The sequence below is a fragment of the Gopherus evgoodei genome, chromosome 9 (genome assembly GCF_007399415.2).
Source record: "Gopherus evgoodei ecotype Sinaloan lineage chromosome 9, rGopEvg1_v1.p, whole genome shotgun sequence".
Classification (NCBI taxonomy): domain Eukaryota; kingdom Metazoa; phylum Chordata; order Testudines; family Testudinidae; genus Gopherus; species Gopherus evgoodei.
The window spans coordinates 25,290,361-25,308,219 of NC_044330.1; the positions used below are offsets into that span (position 1 = coordinate 25,290,361).

Sequence of the window (17,859 nt, forward strand, 5' to 3'; positions counted from 1 at the left end):
TCTACACACTTTCCTGCAGCTTAATTCTGATAGACTCATCCTTGCTCAGCCATGCCTTCCTTCATCCAAACATATCTTTAACATCTCAAAAAGATCTTCTGTTCCCTCTTGTTACCACATCCTGGTAATAATGTTGCATCCTGCATGCAGCTTTACTCCCAGTGGTAAGTAAATATTGCTACTGGTTCTTCATGAGTTTTAAAATATGAGACTATTGTATTTTAGAAGTATATGTAAGACTTTACTACATTAACATTTGCAACTCAAGTACTGCAAAATAATTGCATCCTTCATAGTGTTCTGTTAACACAGCATTCAGTGTTTAGGTATCTTGACCGTGAGTTTCACATGAGTAGTCAATCTGGTTTAACGTGTTTTTCACTCCACATTTATTTGACAACTAAATTTAGCCACTGGGCTAACATTTTCCTTATTGGATGTGGCTGGCTGCTAATTTCTTAGCAATAGTGTATGCAAAAACTCACTCACATTTCTGTACTAACTTGCACACATTTTCCTTTAACTACTTTCAACCTTTATCCCCCAATGAAATCTTACTGATTCTAGTGTCACTGTGGAAAGATCTCACATTCACGTCAATCACTTTAGATATTTTGCTTTGAGATTTAGGATCATTTTGTCTGGCAATAGGGCTAGAAGCCCGATCGTCTGCTAAACGTATTAAATCTGGGTAGGTCAAAGCACTGAAAAACACCACACACACCCGACACTCCAACAGTCATGGATTCAGAGATAGACGGACTAGATAAAAATGCTTGTTGAATTCTTTCCTTCTGCCACCTACTGAAGTGAGTAGGGTTACTGAGTAAGATCCCACTCAATATGGATAGGGTGGCAGAACTAGCCTACTCATTGTATCGTTGTCTGACAGCTGGGCTGAAACATTAATTGTTATACCAATAAAATTTAAAAGCCAGCAGGATCTTATTAAAGGGGATAAGACTTTTGTCACATTTATCGTAACTATAATAATAAAACAAAAGATAACAGTAAACAACATTGTTTGACTACTTATTTTTATTACTACTTATTTTTTGTGTATTTACATAATAACCAATGTATATTAAAGCCCTACCTAATTAAGTCTCAGAGATTAGATATTAGAGACCCATAAAACAAAGCGTGGGTCTTATTTGCACTGGTGAGGCCTCTTTACATTTAGAATTAATGAAAGTCAGGCTCCCATATGCTTTGAGATTTTAAAAGGGCTTAGATTTGAGGCAATTTATTGAATAAAATGAAAATGTTCCCTTCTTTGTCAGAAGTGGTTTGCTTTCAAGCTGGCATTCATACACTCCCTCACAATTTAGGAAAAACTCACAACAAGGTTGCAAAAGCTTTCATTCAATATTCTCAGGTCGCCTCCATAATCCTTGCACGTTAGCAGTATATTGTGCACTAAACTCAATTGAAATCAGTCACATTGACAAGATAGCTGATGAGATACGAGTCTGAGGATTCAGCAACTTTGACATTCAAGTGACTAATAATCAATTGCCAATTGTCACGTTTGTAGTTTGCATGTAACAGTGCACCCCTGCCACCAGCCCCACTGTAAAGTGATTAGAAAATGTCTAAACCAACCAGGTACTTAAACAGAGCCTTACGAGTTTGTTTTGGAGGGGTTTGTGGGTGGAACAGTGATTTGAACTTTCTTTTGAAGAATAAGAAGTTTAGCATTTCTTACCTGTGAGGCATTCCAGTAGTGTACGAGATCGTATGCTCATAGGATAAGTTACATATTTTCAGATACCAGTTCATCTCCAGTTCACGCATGAGTTGCCAGTCTCCAGCCCACTTTGCTGTATCTGACCTGCGGTATTGAGTCTATTGTCCTTGCTGCTTTCAGAGGAGCTCTTTGGAGCTTTTCTCTACTCCCTAAAGAAAGATAAAGTGTTTCCTTAACTTGGCTGCCTCATCAAGATTTTTACTCCCCACCGTCCCAGTGCGTGCTGCAAGCATTTTTGTGTCTTGCCTGTCTGCAAAGGAACCACCTAGCACTAAGTCACTTTCCACAAGTCATTTAAACTGATTTCAGCATGCACTTTCCTCCCTCTATAACCTTATCCTGGCCACAAAGCTGTAATTAGATACATGTCTACAGGGCTTAACCAGAAGAATAGCTGTAACCTTTTCATAGGGAAATCTGTAAACTTCCTACCTGTTGACATACTTGAATACACAAAGTAGTAGTATCCCACGTTTCATAATAAACAAATGCCACTGGTAAACACACTATTGTTTGACAAGAACAATTTTGTTTTATGCGGATAACCTTTTATACATAATTACAACTAAAGCAAACAATTTCACCTGCATATGTTCCACTGAATTGTTTTGTCATCATGTATATTTGTAATTGAGATCCAGCTAAAAACAACTTTAGCAGTTTAGACCCTAGCTATGCAAAGATTTAACATGTGCTTAACTTTATTATAATATGAATAGTCACACTGAAGTCAACAGGGAAAATTACAGTGTGTAAAGTTAATGTGTGTAAGTTTTCACAAGGTAGGGCCTTAATTTTATGATTACTCCCTTTTTAAATAAAGAGAAATCCTACTGAATGAAATTATTGAAAAAAAGTAATCCCTACTCTGGTTCCCTGGCTTCTTTCATACTACAGCAATTTTTTCACATTCCTTAGGGCAAGTAAAATATTGTAAATAAAAAGAATGGATCCCGAAGCTGGATCGATTTCCTTCGCACTGTTAGGATATAAAGATGTTAGAGATTGAATGCAGTCTGCTTATTGCACAATATCAGCTGTGAAAGTGATATTTGGAACCCATGAAAATGTCCCTGAGGAAAAATAAACATTTTGGACAAATCGTCCAGTTGTACATTGGGTTTGAAGGATGAAAAGTCATCAGCTCTAGAGCTAATCCCCACATTGGACTGTATCATGTCATTCATTTTAAAGGCAAATACCTGAAGCTTTAACTGACAGAGGTTAACGACACTGGTAACCAGTCCAGTCTTGTATAGACTAGGGTTGCCGCTAGTGCAAACAGCTGATAAAACTGAATCAATGGTAGTACCACTGGGAATTATTTGATAGAGTTCCCTAATGTGAACAGCCTGTGTTTGGGTCAGGACATTTCCTGGATGTTTAAAGTTTGCTTAGATCCTGTTTCTGTAGAAGGGCATTTACTGTCTCTGGACAGTCTTGACAAGAAGCAGTTTTCTATATGGGCTGATAAGCTTCCATGATACAGTTTTACAGACACCGCTGAGTAGTCCCCATCTTTCAGGTTTAATATTCTATACTAGTTTGTAACTTTTGGTAGTCTCCATTCATATGTTGGGTCCCGCAACCTTTTTTTCCCAAGATAGGGCTTACTCAAGCAAGTAATACATCTGCCTTGAAGAGGTCTACTTGCACGAGTGAGGATTCTTTGAGTGCATGTATATTGGGGCCACTTTATGGGCCTCATGACACAGACCTGCAGTGATGTTGGTACAGTGCTTCACTGCCCAGGAGAAGCAGTGGGAGGCATTCTGGTCTGCTTTACACTGCTTCTTGGGTGCAGAGTCTCCTTCCATGCACACTAGTCCCTCTCTACAGGTTGTTTCTGGGGATAAGGGCCATAATCCTACCCCTCCCCATCCACTATGGGCACCTATGCCCTAACAGACCACACAGATAAGGCAGCTCCAGAGTGCTCTGAGTGAAGGAACACCAGTTGTGCCTGGCCCTTATATGCTGAATTCTGGAGATCTGACAGAGCTACCTGCGTACAATAGGAACGCTGGGTGGGATTGCGCTTCCTGAAGCCCACTGATGAGGAAGGGGACTGTGCCTTACTCCACTGTGTGCTAGGTTACCTCTGAGCAAAGTAACCATAGGTCCTGTTGTGTCCAGGGTAGTCCCTTAAAACCCTGTCCCAGCCGTCCCTACTTTTTTGGCAAAAGGAGGCATTTGTCCCATTTGTTCTTGCGAACTTCAGTGCCAGCTCCAGGCATCAGCGCAGCAAGCAGTGCTTGGGCGGCCAACAGAAAGGGGCGGCACATACGGCTCTTCGGCGGCAGATCCCTCTTGGAGGCAAGGGCCTGCTGCTGAATCTGCTGCTGAAGAATGAAGCAGCGGTGGCAGAGCTGCCGCCGGAGGGCCACCGATCGCAGCTTTTTTTTTTCCCCCCTCATCGATTGGGGCAGCAAAAACTCTGGGGCAGGGTCCTGGCCAACTTGATCAGTTGATAAATAAAATGGGACAAATGCCCACTTTTGTCAAAAAATGGGGTGCGGAGGAACATGTGGAGGAGGGTGAGTGGTGATGCCAGCCCTACGCAAGGGGTCAGGGAAGACTGAGATAGATGTCAGGCATGGCTTGGGAGAGCAGCGACACCAGCCTCACCCTGAAGCGAGGACCAGCTGCACATGGGGAAGGGGGCTTGGTCTAGCCCCAAACATGTTTCCCAAAGGGAAAATAGGACATTGGTCTCCCTACCACTCAGCTGGTGAAAACAGGGGAGCAGCTTAAGGGTTCCCTTCTTCTCTGCTCCCTTTGGGGTGGCTTGGCATTATTTCTACTTAAAACTTGATCTCCCCACCCCTATTTTTTGAGTGACAGCAAAGAGAAGCATAACCATAGTATACCCACCTATGCCTTCTGTCCCTCCCAACAATTCCTTCACCGATTGCTTCTGAGGTTTGTCATTTCTACCTGTTATTTAATTTTTCTGGTATTTGCATAACAGTTTTCCACACAAATAAAAAAAATTTGAATTTTGTTTAATAAATCAGGTCCATTCCTTTATGGAAATAGGAATGATGAAACTAATAAGTTTCCTGAAAATTAAATAGAGATTCTATAAAATTACTACAAAACCCTTCCAATGTAACAGAGAATGAGCTCCTCTCTATAGAATTTTAACCATCTCTAAAAATGTAAGAAAGTATTCTATCCCTATTATCCCTATTGCATCTGACAAAGTGAGTATTCACCCACGAAAGCTCATGCTCCAATACATCTGTAAGTTTATAAGGTGTCACAGGACTCTTTGTTGCTTTTTACAGATCCAGGCTAACACGGCTACCCCACTGATACTATCCCTATTATAGACTTTTATAGGATGTATCGTTAACTCCTACACCACTTCCCCATAAGGGTTAAGGACAGAGATAGAGCCCACTGAAATCAATGAGAGACTTTCCACTGACTTCCATGGGCTTTGATCAGACCCACATTTCTAAACTAAAGTTAAGTATGCTCAAATTACAGATGTCCAGTTTTAAACCTTACAAACTTCTTTTAGATTCCTTCATTTGAAAGCTGGCTACTCACAGCTTGAACAATTCTTGAGTATGTATTCAAAAGCAAGCTGGCATTTGGTTTCAGGTTTTCCATTACATTAAACAAACACTACTTGTTCCTGAGTGCAGTACAGACACAGACCTTAAAAAGGTAATGATTACACCAAAAATAAATGAAACAAATCAAAAGCACATGCTTGCAATTAGTTCCCCTCTAAACGGGGCATTGTTCGTTTTATAATAGACTTGTCAAAGTAGATGTTCCCTTAGCTGTCAGTTTAGCTAGGTAACATTATAGCAGGTATAATTGTCCAAGTAACAGTATCTATTAGCCAGAGAAAGTAACTGACCTGCCTCTGAAAAGTGGGCAGATAGCTGGATTGCTTTTCTGGAAGCAACTTTATATTTAAATATTGATACCAGGACTCTGCCACTGTATTCAAACACACACTTTGGTTTATTATCAGACAACACAGCAATGGTGGCCAAACTTTCAATATAATTTATGCTAGAACAAACAATGGGCTCCCCCGCCCCCCCCACACTTGCACAAAGCTAATACTGCTCTCCTATTCACCTGCTGCTGGCTTGTTTCCCAAAGGGATAAGTGGACTCTAAGGGTGCTGCAGCAAGAAGAGAAGATCTGAGGCTTTTGGGAGACAGGCACATCAAGACTCTTACATGAGGAGTGTCCTAAGTTATGGACCCTATCTCTCCCTGTTTGCAGGGTCCTTCCTGCTCCTTCCTTCAAGGCAAGGAGGAGAAGGGGCAAGTGGCCTGGATCGGCACAGTAATGTGAAGTCAGGAAGGTGTGACCTGGGGTTCACACTCAGGACTAGTGATTAGGAAATCCAGAATTCTATTCCCAGCTCTGTTACCGACATGCAAGTTGCCTGAAGTCACAATATGCCAACAGATTTAACTTCTTTATGCCCAGCTTCCCACTCTGAAAAAATGGGACGGCTAAGACCTACTTGCCACACGAGTGCTGAGAGGCTTAATTTATGGTTTGCTAAGCACTTTGCAGTGTTTAGATGGAAGCAGCTACAGTAGGGATAAGTATTATAATAAACACTGATGGGAGGAGTCGGAGGATGCAAGAGGGAGGAGGGATTCTCCTTTTAGAGTAAGAAAAGCAGGGAATGAGAATGCAGGCCTAAGACAAGCCTCGCTGCAGAAGGCACTGTGGGCAGTGTAGAATGATATGGATCAGTACATTTAACCTCAGTATCTAAAAGGCTCAGCTGCTCCTGAAAGATGTACACAGTAAAATGGTGTTCAGAATTCTGTGGTCCTCAGTTTCAAACCCACATATTTGCAACACAATAGTTCAGTTAATTTGTAGGTAGCTCTGAATAAATTGGTTAAGCTTCACTTCCCTTGTGAGTGAGACATTCCTATCAGAGTGAATCCTGTTTTGGAAGTTCAGAAGATTTTGCCGCACTGAAACAGGAGCTGGCACTAAGATACTAAGCCTAAAACACAAAGCAAGGATTTACTGACTAGATAAAAAAGCTTAACACAGGAGTGGCTCCAGGCACCAAGTGTGTGCCTAGGGTGGCAAGCCATGGGGGCGGTGTGCGGTCATCATGAGGGCAGAGCAAAGTCCTGTGGCTTCAGCGGCAATTCAGTGGCAGGCACGCCGAAGGCGCAGGACTGGCGGACCTCCCACAGGTGCTCCACCAAATCCACGTTACCAGTGGACCGCCCACAGGTGCACTGCCGAAAGTCGCCTGCCTGCCGTGCTTGGGGCAGCAAAATACATAGAGCCACCCCGGTATGTGGGGTCAGACTACAGCTGATTTAACAAATCAAACAGTTTTTAGTTATGAAGAGCAAAGGTTCATCAGACCCCAGAAACACTTGACTTTAGTTTTTTCGCACTCTACAGTTGGGAAGTCAAACAGATTTATTTCTATTTTAGCTAGGATTGTTTTTAAACAAGGTTTCAAAGATTGGATTTATCAGAAGAAATTTTTACAGCAGCTTTAATAAAATCAGTATCTAAGAGAAATGTCAGACTAGACAGCGAGTGGCTGCTTGAGACTAATTCTAAATATCAATAAAGGTCTCAGCTGAGCTGTCAGTTTGTAAGGAATGCTCATTAATTAACACTGAATTGTTTTAATCAGAGGCCAGGAACTTATGCCTGTTTTTGCTTCTTTAGGAGTATAAGAAAAAGCCTATTACTTCTACTTCTTCTTATGTCAGGGCTTATCTACGTGTGGAAAATTACTGCAGTAGCTGTACTGAAATAAGAGTATTTACAAGGATGTTATTCCAGAATAGTTATTCCATGTGTAGACAAGTGCTTAGAAATGTCAGGCATGATCTTCCGTGTTTTACTCTTTCTTGGACAACCCAGCCATTACGTCTACAGGTATGATTGTCTACAGGATTTAAGGCATGATGAAGCACAGGTAACTTAAGCACACCAAGCACTAGTTTTAATCTAATAGCATGGGTAAAGTAGTATTGAACACATGGCAGCACAGACCCCAGCATGAACTAGCAACTTGAGAATGTACCTAGGCTCCCCACTACACTTCTACTGGGATGGCTAGCCTGCACTGAAACCAGTGCCACCAGGTCTTCAAAGCTACTGTTATCCCCCTGAAAGCTCATGCAGTGAAGCTTACGCATGTTACCATTGCATTTTAAGTGGCAGTATAGATGTTTGCAGATATGGGATTTGGGAGCTCTCAGCTTTTAGTTGGAAGGGAAGGTGTTGCATCTTTAGAGAAAGAGCTTTCTTCCATTCTTCCAAATTTTAGTCCAATAAGTGTTAAAACTGAATTAGAGTCATGTCCCCTCTGAATCAGCTTTCACTGCCTTGGTAACTGGCTAGCAAAGTTAGCAGAATTATGAGTCATACACATTAGTTTTCCTTTATTGGTCATCTTTTTAAAAAGGTTAAGAGTAGGGGGGACACCAGGCAAAGTTTGTATAAGGCTGAACTGATCAGGAACTTAGAAAAATAATAAATACATTATCAGTTGGTTTGTGCTTTTCAAAATCAGCTTTCCTCTGTAAAAAAGGCTTTGATCCCAAAGTCCTTACACAGGCAGATCTTCTCCTTGGAGACAGATAGTAGTTTTGCTTGCCTAGGGACTGTAGAATCAGAGTAGAGAATGTTGGCATGCGTTAGATTCTGGTTTTCGAGTCAGAGTTCCATTCAGCAGCAGAAAGAGCAAGCAGATTCAGTGCATTTCACATTCTCATGTAGACACTTCATCAGCTCTGAGTTTAAGAGATTTCTGGACTGCAGAGCAAAGTTGACAGTAACCCACAACAATGGAGGAGGAAGCAGGCACACCCTGCTGCTCTAGTGCCTCGCTGACATTTATAGGGAAAAATATCTAAAAATCTATCCTTCCAAAACAAACAAAACAGTAGCAGCAGCTTTCCTCCACGATGTACATACTGTTTCCCCCACTCTGCTGTTCTGTGTAGGTTTAGATTAGGAAAAATTGTTTTAGTGTATAGAGCAACCAGGAAATTTGCTATCAGAGAAAAAACTAATGTCAAGAGGATTTTGGGAGGCTGGTCTTATTCTAGAAACGATCCTGCCATCTCCTTGGAAAGCAATGCATATAGAAGACCGATCGCACAGCAGGTGGGAAATAAATCTAATTGGATTATACACTTCTGTTCATCTTCCTGGAGAAACTGCTGGGATTATTTTGTATCAGAATCTGGCCTTGTTTTAGAGATATTAGAAAACAAATATCCTATAAGATCAGACTCTAAAGATCCATATTTTTCACCTTTACAGATTTAATGCACTACAAAAGGAGTTACATTAGAGTTTTTGTGGATTGCAGCCAAAGAGATTATCTGTATCCAATGGAAGTTGGCATAGCTGAGAGTTTAAAGTACCTTTTTTTTTTAATTATGTTCAATCCTTTCCAGAGGACCGTTAGCACAAATAATCTGAAGTTACAGGAATCTGTGTGAAAACAAATCAAGAGTTTCTCTTATAATTGAGGTCAAAGCCATCAGCTAAAAAAGTTTTCCCTCTCTAGAATGGAGCTCACAATTCACCCATCATTTATGCCAGGAAATTGCAGCAAGGAGCCCCCAAAAAGAAAGTCTGCTTCAGAAAAGGCTATGGCAGCAGAAAGAGCCTATAATCTCCATGGCCTGCAAGTTCTGTATGGAGCCAGGACAGCTGGAAAAGAAATAATGGTGTTGGGCGTGACCAAGTGTCCGTAGGATCTGCTGATCAGTGCATCTGTTCAGCAGTCTGTCAACTGGACTTCTGTGGAGAAACAAGCATAAACTAAAGCCACTTACCTCACTCCCACATGGGTGCCATGCAAGAGCATGTGTTCTGAGCGCTGATTCTACAGCACAGTTACAATTATAAAACTGACATAGCCAGATCCTTTGGTCTGGCCAGGCTGTTGTCAGTGCAAGCCCAGAAGTTGGCAAATGCAGATGATCTAACTTGCTGCCTATAACCCCCAGGGCTGGTCCAAGAGTCAGATTGCTGGGGCAGAGGAACATTGTGGCTAGTCACTTCTCCCTGACCACATTTCCTACACCAGTTCTACACCACCACAGTCAGGGGACTCTTCAGGGAGCTGAATCAGCCAGCTTTATGGCTGCTTTGCACTATCAGTATGATGTAAATCAGCCAGTGGGGGAAGGATTTGAGCCACTGTTTGCCATTTAGTTCCAATTCTGGATATCATACAAATGTTCTGAATATTCCTTCCACACACAAAGAAAAATATGTAGGGCCAGATCCAGGACTCTGAAGTCACTGGCAAAACTCCCATTGACTTCAATGATGCAGGATCAGGCCCATAATGTCTAATTCATTCCTAGCCTTATGGACATTCTACCATAAATCCACTCCTTCCACCAGAGAATACTTATTCAGATAACATTTAAGCCAGAGCACCATTGCTTAGAGAAGATATAGTCTAGCACAGAGGTGGGACAACTACGGCCCGTGGGCCACATCCTGCCCGTGGGACCATTCTGCCCAGCCCCTGAGCTGCCAGCTGGGGAGGCTAGACCCCAGTCCCACCCCCGCAGCCATGCTGCCATGCAGGGAGCACTCTGGCCCACTGCTCCTCCCCCATTGCATGGCTCGCACCCATCCACCTCCCAGGCTTTCCAAAAAGCCAGCCCTGCCATTCTGAGCAGCATGGTAAGGGGGTAGGGAGTGGTGGGGTTGGATGAGGGGCAGGGAGTCCTGGGGGGCAGTCAGGGGACAGAGAGCAGTTGGATAGGCAATGAGGTCCAGGGGGCAGTTAGGGACAGGGGGCAGTTGGATGGGGTGGAAGTTCTGGGGTGGGCAGTCAGGGGATGGGGAACAGGGGGGTTGGATAGGTGTGGAAGTCCCAGGGGGCCTGTCAGGGGGCAGGGGTGTGGAGTCCTGCACTTAGGACGGAAGAATCCCATGCGCTGCTGCAGGCTGGGGACCAACTAACCAAGCAATAGTTCTGCAGAAAAGGACCTGGGGATTACAGTGGACAAGAAGCTGCACATGAGTCAACAATGTGCCCTTGTTGCCAGCAAAGCTAACAACATATTGGGCTGCATTAGTAGGAGCATTGCCAGCAGATCAAGGGAAGTGATTATTCCCCTCTATTGGACACTGGTTAGGCCACATCTGGAGTATTGCGTCCAGTTTTGGACCCCCCATTACAGAAAGGATGAAGGCAAATGGAGTGAGTCCAGCAGAGAGCAATGGAAATGATTAGGGTCTGGGGCATGACTTATGAGGAGAGGCTGAGGGAACTTGGCTTATTTAGTCTGCAGAAGAGCAAGGGGGGATTTGATAGCAACCTTCAACTACCTCAAGGGGGATTCCAAAGAGGATGGAGCTCGGCTGTTCTCAGTAGTGGCAAAACAGAACAAGAAAAAGTGACAGAACAAGTAGCAAAGGTCTCAAATTGCAGTGGGGGAGGTCTAGGTTGGATATTAGGAAAAACTTTTTCCACTAGGAGGGTGGTGAAGCACTGGAATGGATTACCTAGGGAAATGGTGGAATCTCCATCCTTAGAGGTTTTTAAGGTCAGGCTTGACAAAGCCCTGGTTGGGATGATTTAGTTGGGGATTGGTCCTGCTTTGAGGAGGGTGTTAGACTAGATGACCTCCTGAGGTCCCTTCCAACCCTAATCTTCTATGATTCCAAGTACACCATAACCTCACAGGACCTACTGTCAGAAGTAAATGCAACACATACTGGAAAGTGAAAAACTGCTCTCCTCAGATAATATGAATGAATTATAAAAACCCAAATGTATCCAAGAATTTTAAAAAGATACTGAAAATATCTGTAGTATACATTATACAATAAATGGAATAATCATTTCTTCTGGGTTGTCTGGCCCTCTATGGCAAGACGACTCAAATATTTTACCATAAATTAAAGACAATTCCAAATGAGGTTCATAATGATGCCATTCAACTAGAAAATACTGAGCTGCATTCTTCCCTGCCATGACTATATTGAGGTATTTAAATGGCAAGCTCCAATTCCAGCTGCACAGCTCTAAACCTGGATTAACCATAGACTTGGCAAACTTGTGCAATTGAAATCAGACTCTAGCCCTGTTTTTATTTGGGGGAAGTAGAGTTATTTTTTGGTAATAGCAACACAAGTGACAGTTCTGTCCCAGAAAAAGGTCACAAAAGAATTAGGGGCAAGACGAAGTGCTGTATTTGCCTTGATCTTGAGAATTTTTAAAAAATTTGTTTCAGGATCCAGTGAGAAATCTGCTGAGCAGGGTTGCCAATTTTGGTGGGTCGTATTCCTGGAGCTTGTGTCAAATGACAATCTTTAATTCCTAGAGACTCCAGGCCAATCTTGGAGGGTTAGCAACCCTACTGCAAAGGCAGGAGCCTTCCTGCGTGGATAGCTGCTCCTTTATGTGGCTTCATTGGCCCATACTTCCCCTGGCAACACAGCTCCAGCACAAGCCATGCTAGCAGAGTCCCTGGAGCAGCTCCGTAGCAGCCAAAGAGGGGATTCAACTAGCATCAGCAGAGGCCGAGCAGAGGCCTGTACTGCAAAGAAAGAATAGGCCCTGCTCAGTTCCCTTCTACCCTCTGCCCTCAAAATCCTGCTCAGCTTGGTCCCCTTGTGGAGGGCCCCTCCAGGATTGGAAGGAAGATAGGATGAAGAGGATGAGCTGGGCCATGGTTTTCATTTAAGTTGTTTGAATTGGACAGGGGTCTACAAGTAGCTGATTAGTAAACTTGTATAAACAGAGAGCCAGATCTTCAGCTGGTGCAAGCTGACCCAGTTCCCTACCAGATAACAATGGATCGATACCAAATCACTTCAGCAAAGGATCTGGTCCAAAGCCTTTTTGCCAAAATAGGCTACAGATTTTGGAGTCCTGTATCATGTGATTACTTTGCTCTCTTTTGTCCTTTGGTAAATGGGATTTGTGTGTACGTGTACACAAACACACACAAAGAGAGAAAGGGCATGACATTGAAGCCATGTGACAATTAAAACATAATTTAGAGGCTGAAACCCTGGCCCTATGGAAGTGAATAGCAAGATTCCCATTGACTTCAGTGGGGCCAGGATTTCCCCCAGAAGGAATAATGTAGAACTTTGTTATTAGGGTTCAACAAATGGTTTGTTTTCATCATAGCCTCCATCCCTAAAGATCGTGCTATCAGCTCTAATAGTGTCAAAGTTGTTGGACCATGTCCATGCCCCCCAATATAATGGTAAAAGAGAATAAAAATAGATGTTAGAAGTAGTAATATTAAAGGGATTTTTGTATTCGTGTAAATGAATCTTTGCATTAAGTGAAATTCTGTCTGCCTTCTGCTGAATTCTGTTGAATGAATCTCTGTAACAAGCCCAAAGGCCAAAATACCAATTATCTAAGGCCTGTACAGGGATTGAATATGCAAGGTAACCAATAAAAATGCTATTACAGGACAAAGTCTGTACCAAGGAATAAGGACTTTGGGTGTTACTTAAGAAATTATTGTTTTCCCACTGATCCTCTTATCCCTTGGGAGCTTGATTATGCCTATATAAATCTTTTAGTAATGGAAAGAGGGGAAAAGAATTAAATCAAGCCTGTTAAACCTGGAAAATCATGGAAGAATGCTGAGTACATGGGAGTGAGTGAGTGACAGGTAAATAATTGATCAGAAACTGGTACCAGCCAAAACCTAAGAACTGCAACTCCAGTATCAATGAGCTGAAGATAATCCAGGGGTCATCCGGTTGCCTCCACCCTGCAGGGCATGCCAGAACCCACCCAAGCTCATCATGGTGAGGGAGACTCAAAGATAATGCTTAAGTGTCATGGATGTGCCATCTGCTGATCAAGCTGATTAATGGTTACCCTAATCACAAATTCAGCATGATGAAGCAACTTCCATAGACATACACTGAACCAAGAACCTGTAAGAACAGAACCAGAGGATTGAACTTTGAGTCTGGTTCTTCAACTACCCTCCAGGAGCATCGGATGCGCATCTGACATGACTTGGCTCCACCCTCATGTCCACGCCACCTGGCCAGTGACTTGGCACAAGCAACTCTGTTAACTATAAACATCTTTTCAGAACCTGTGTGAATGCTTGTGAGAGTGAATGATTATTCTAACTGAAAAGTATTTTGTTGTATTTGCAATAAATGTGGTGTTTTGCCTTGTCCCTTTTTTAAGAGCCTGTTGGTATTATTTTATTGGTGTAACAAAGTGGCCCATTCCCTTGACAAAAGTGACTTGTATCAGTCTCACTGCAAAGTGTGCACACCCAGTTAGATGACATCTGGCTCTACCTTTCTCCCAACTATCAGAGCAAAAAGAGTTACTGAAGGCATTCTTCTTTGCTAGAATTCAACTAGCGTTGTTTGAGAAATCCATGTTTGTTTAGGACACTCATCTTTGAAAGAATAAATCGGGGTTTATCAGAAGAGGGATCTTAGAACATTTGCCTAGAAGACAAAAGTTAATGCACATTAGAGACCTCTTGAACTGAATACAAAGTCAGCTCACCATATCCCCCTCTGACCACTGGGTTCATTAGATTTTTGGGAGTAAATGAGGGAGTCATTTCCAAGTGGGTTAACTCAAGTCTGAGACACTGTACTACACATATGAACCTGCAGACTCTCGGTCATTAGACAAGTGTTAATCTGGGGCTCCACACAAATTTACTGTGGCTGAAAACTACAGTTTTGCTAACACAGGAACTACTTCTGGCCACCAGTAGGTCTCCTCTGGCTCCCAACTACAGTATTTTCACTTCAGCTATGCTCATGGGTCATAAATAAATGCCCTCATTTTACTGCCAAAGACTAGTGATGACATTGTCAACAGAACCCCTGGTAAATCATACTGACCTCAAGCGGAGTCATTTTCAGTGAAGGGGCAGGGGAAATAGATCACAGCTACAGAAAAATCTACATTTTTCTGAGACAATCTCCCAGGTAAAGCAAAGTGCATTTTCACTGTGACAGATTGCAAATAACTAGATGGTAGGACACAGCATTGTTTTATGTTTTAAATGTTTAATCTCTGGCTTATGTTTAAAACATTCTCTCCAAGTGTGTAAGTCTCACCTCAGCCATTCCATTTCTGTGCTGTGTCACTGCCATCCAGTGAGCTCACATGTATAAGCTAAAAGTTTCATTTTATTCAGATGTGATAAAACCAAAGTTTTTAAATAAACCCCTCTGACACAGGATAATAGATGCCCTATTCTTGAGAACTCTGCCCACTTGTTACATAACTACTCTTATGGATTTGGCTGCCTAAAAAACATTTGTCAATTTCAGCCTTTAGCACAGAGATCTGAATGGTATTAAGCTTTTAGCTTTAAGTGTATGTACATTAGATACTTAAGATTGCTCTATACATCATAGAAAGTGTGCTACAGTCATACATAAAAGTATCCTATAGCTAGGCAAATAGATGTAAATTACGCCAGAAACATCTTCCTCTGATAATATGAATGGAAGCAGGATTGCCTAGCACATTAGACTAAAGAATCATTGTAATATTGGCGCACATGGTTAGATTCACTGAGCAAGTCAAACACAAAGCTTCTAGTGATGGATAACAGGGAATGTCCCTTCAGGGAGAGAGGTAGGACCATTGTTCTACACACACACACACACACACCCCGAGACTATAATGGCAGATCTTAACACAGCAAAGCAGTAGCATTTCTCAAAGAAATGATGCCATGGTAGTTACAGCTCAGTTAACCTTACCACTCCATGAGTTCTAGAGGGGACCATACCTGCACTGAGGAAGGCTGCAGTTGGAGGGCAGGCTCTCTATGTGTCCATGAACTTTAATGCTGCCAGTTGTTTCAGCTCCTGCTCCAGAACTGTTATCCTCCACTCAGCTGTCCACTGGGAACTTGGCCCCTTTCCCCACAGTCACCAGGAGCCTACAAGACCCTCCCCAAAGGTGATGTCTGTTCTGTTTTCTGTGTCTTCACAGTCATGGAAATATTTTATCACCTTCCATGTGATTTTACATATTACAGACCGAGTCAGCCCCTAAGGTTGCCATATTACTGCATTGTTCCTATGAATATGCAAAGTGAGTGGTTGGGGAGGGAGAAGGGGTTTGAACATGCTACTGCTCATTATGCACAAAGCAGCTACTGCTTTACACGAGGTGTATATTTAGCAAGTGCAACTGAGTGTAACCAGTCATCTGCGTTTGCTCCTGTCTCCCTTTCCAGTGGGATTTTTAAGAGCTTTGAGTGTTAACTCCCAGCCAGTCAGCATTCAGAAGCAACTCATGGAAGGGGCAGCAGCTGGAACCTGCCTTGTGTGAATGAGGCAAAGAAATAAGAGGTGCTAACTAAAACCTAGGCAAGGAATGTGAAGGAAAGAGCAGAGCTACTGTGTACCACTTGGTCTTTTTGTTATGCTACTTTGGCTTAAGTTTGAATTAAACCAGAACCCCTGCAATAAACCTTTATCTGGAGAAAGCAACCTTGTGTTCAAAGCTGAGAAGACAGTGAGATTCTCTGTTCTGACCCTACCCATGCAAGACTTTAATTTAAATATTTGACCCCTGACCTTCAATTAAATCCTATTTTTTCCCCAGCTAGATTGGTGTTATTCCATTCTGGGTCTTCTAGTCAGAAGAAAAAAGTGTGATTCTTGCAGTCAATTCAGGAGATTCTCCTATAGATTTTATTGCCTTCTGCTCTTTGGAGAATTTAATACCACAGTCTCTCTGCACAGACATTCATTATGGAAGAGATTTCCCTTTGGGACTCAGTGTTTCATCTCACATAGTATATATTTTCCTCAGTGTTCAGAAGGTACCTGACAGGAGATTAATTGACTCATTCAGATTTATTACAAGCCATGTTATTCACATCAATAAGTCACTTACATATTAATGCCCAAGGATATGATCAAGTTCCATAATATTTGGCATTTAAACAGCATCTATCAGCACCAGATCTCAAAGTGTTTTATAAAGGTAAAAATAGTTCTCTAGTTTACTGGGGAGAGATGCAAACAATAGCGGTTGGAATGGTGGGCTGGGCATGTCATCCATTAAGGAGACAATAGGGGCCTGAATAAGTTATAAATGATAGCAATTAAGGGCTTGACTGCACAACAGGTTTTAGGAGTTGCAATCCCTAACCTTTAGGTGTCCTGCTGGCCAGTGGAATTCACAGCCCCAAGACAGGCTCCATATAATATATGGAGAGAGGTCGGCACCTGAAAAAGCCAGCTCCCCACTTAGGCATTTCTGATAGGGTAGCTTAGATAACACCCAAAACCCTCAAAGGGAGTCAGAATCCCAACTACAGGCCAGAGGGAGGTGCCCTTTGCTGCTCAGGATTTGCAGCCACCAGCCCTCTCCTGAGCTATTAGGCGCATAAGCCAAGTCAGTCCTTCCCCACAAAAGGGCAAGGCAGAGGTAGTACCACCCCTTTAGGTCCCATTCACAGTAGTTACACCCAGCCAGGATGTGGAAGGTGTGGGTCCAAACCCTTCCTCTCCCCCATTCAAAACAGGGAGTTGAACCCAGGGCTCTCACCTCCCACACAAGTACCCTAATCACCAGGCATTAGAGTCCCTCACACTGACCCAATGTACACTGAAGTAAAATAGCTTCAACAGGAAAGCTTGACACCATCCCAGGATGCCCTATTACAGAGTTCCCTCCTACCTACCCCCACATCATATGTGCAAGTTCAGCATGCTCTGAGCATCTGTACAGGGTAGCTTAGATAACAGGTGCTGCTGATCAGGGAGGGTCTAGTTTGTGAATCCCACTTAGGTGTGAATTAGGCACCAAGCAACTCTAGAGTCTTGATTTTGGCAGCTTTAGGCATAACTAAAAGCAAAAAATTTTCTAGTGGGAAGAGGAAGTTTAGGCACCTAAAGGCTGCTGCAGAGTAGACACTACCTATGCCAATGAAGGGTTTTTCCCATCTGCATAGGTACTCCACTTTCCTGAGAGGTGGTAGCTAGGTCAACAGAAGAACTCTTCCATCAACCTAATGCTGGTCTACAGCAAGGGTTAGGCCAGTATAGCTCCACGGTCAGGGTGTGGATTTTTCACATCCCTGAAAGACATAGGTCTACAGAAGTAAATTCCT

The 17,859-nt window shown here is 42.8% G+C and overlaps 1 protein-coding gene across 1 annotated transcript in view; it reads right to left on the bottom strand.

Moving 5' to 3' along the window:
- Positions 1–17,859, bottom strand: part of KCNAB1 (potassium voltage-gated channel subfamily A member regulatory beta subunit 1) — a 287,423-nt gene that overhangs the window by 224,005 nt on the left and 45,559 nt on the right. Inside the window, exon 2 of the mRNA XM_030575965.1 lies at positions 1,709–1,899. Coding sequence (XP_030431825.1) covers positions 1,709–1,797 — 89 coding nt within the window. The 5' untranslated portion in view covers positions 1,798–1,899. The remainder of the gene's footprint in view (positions 1–1,708; positions 1,900–17,859) is intronic.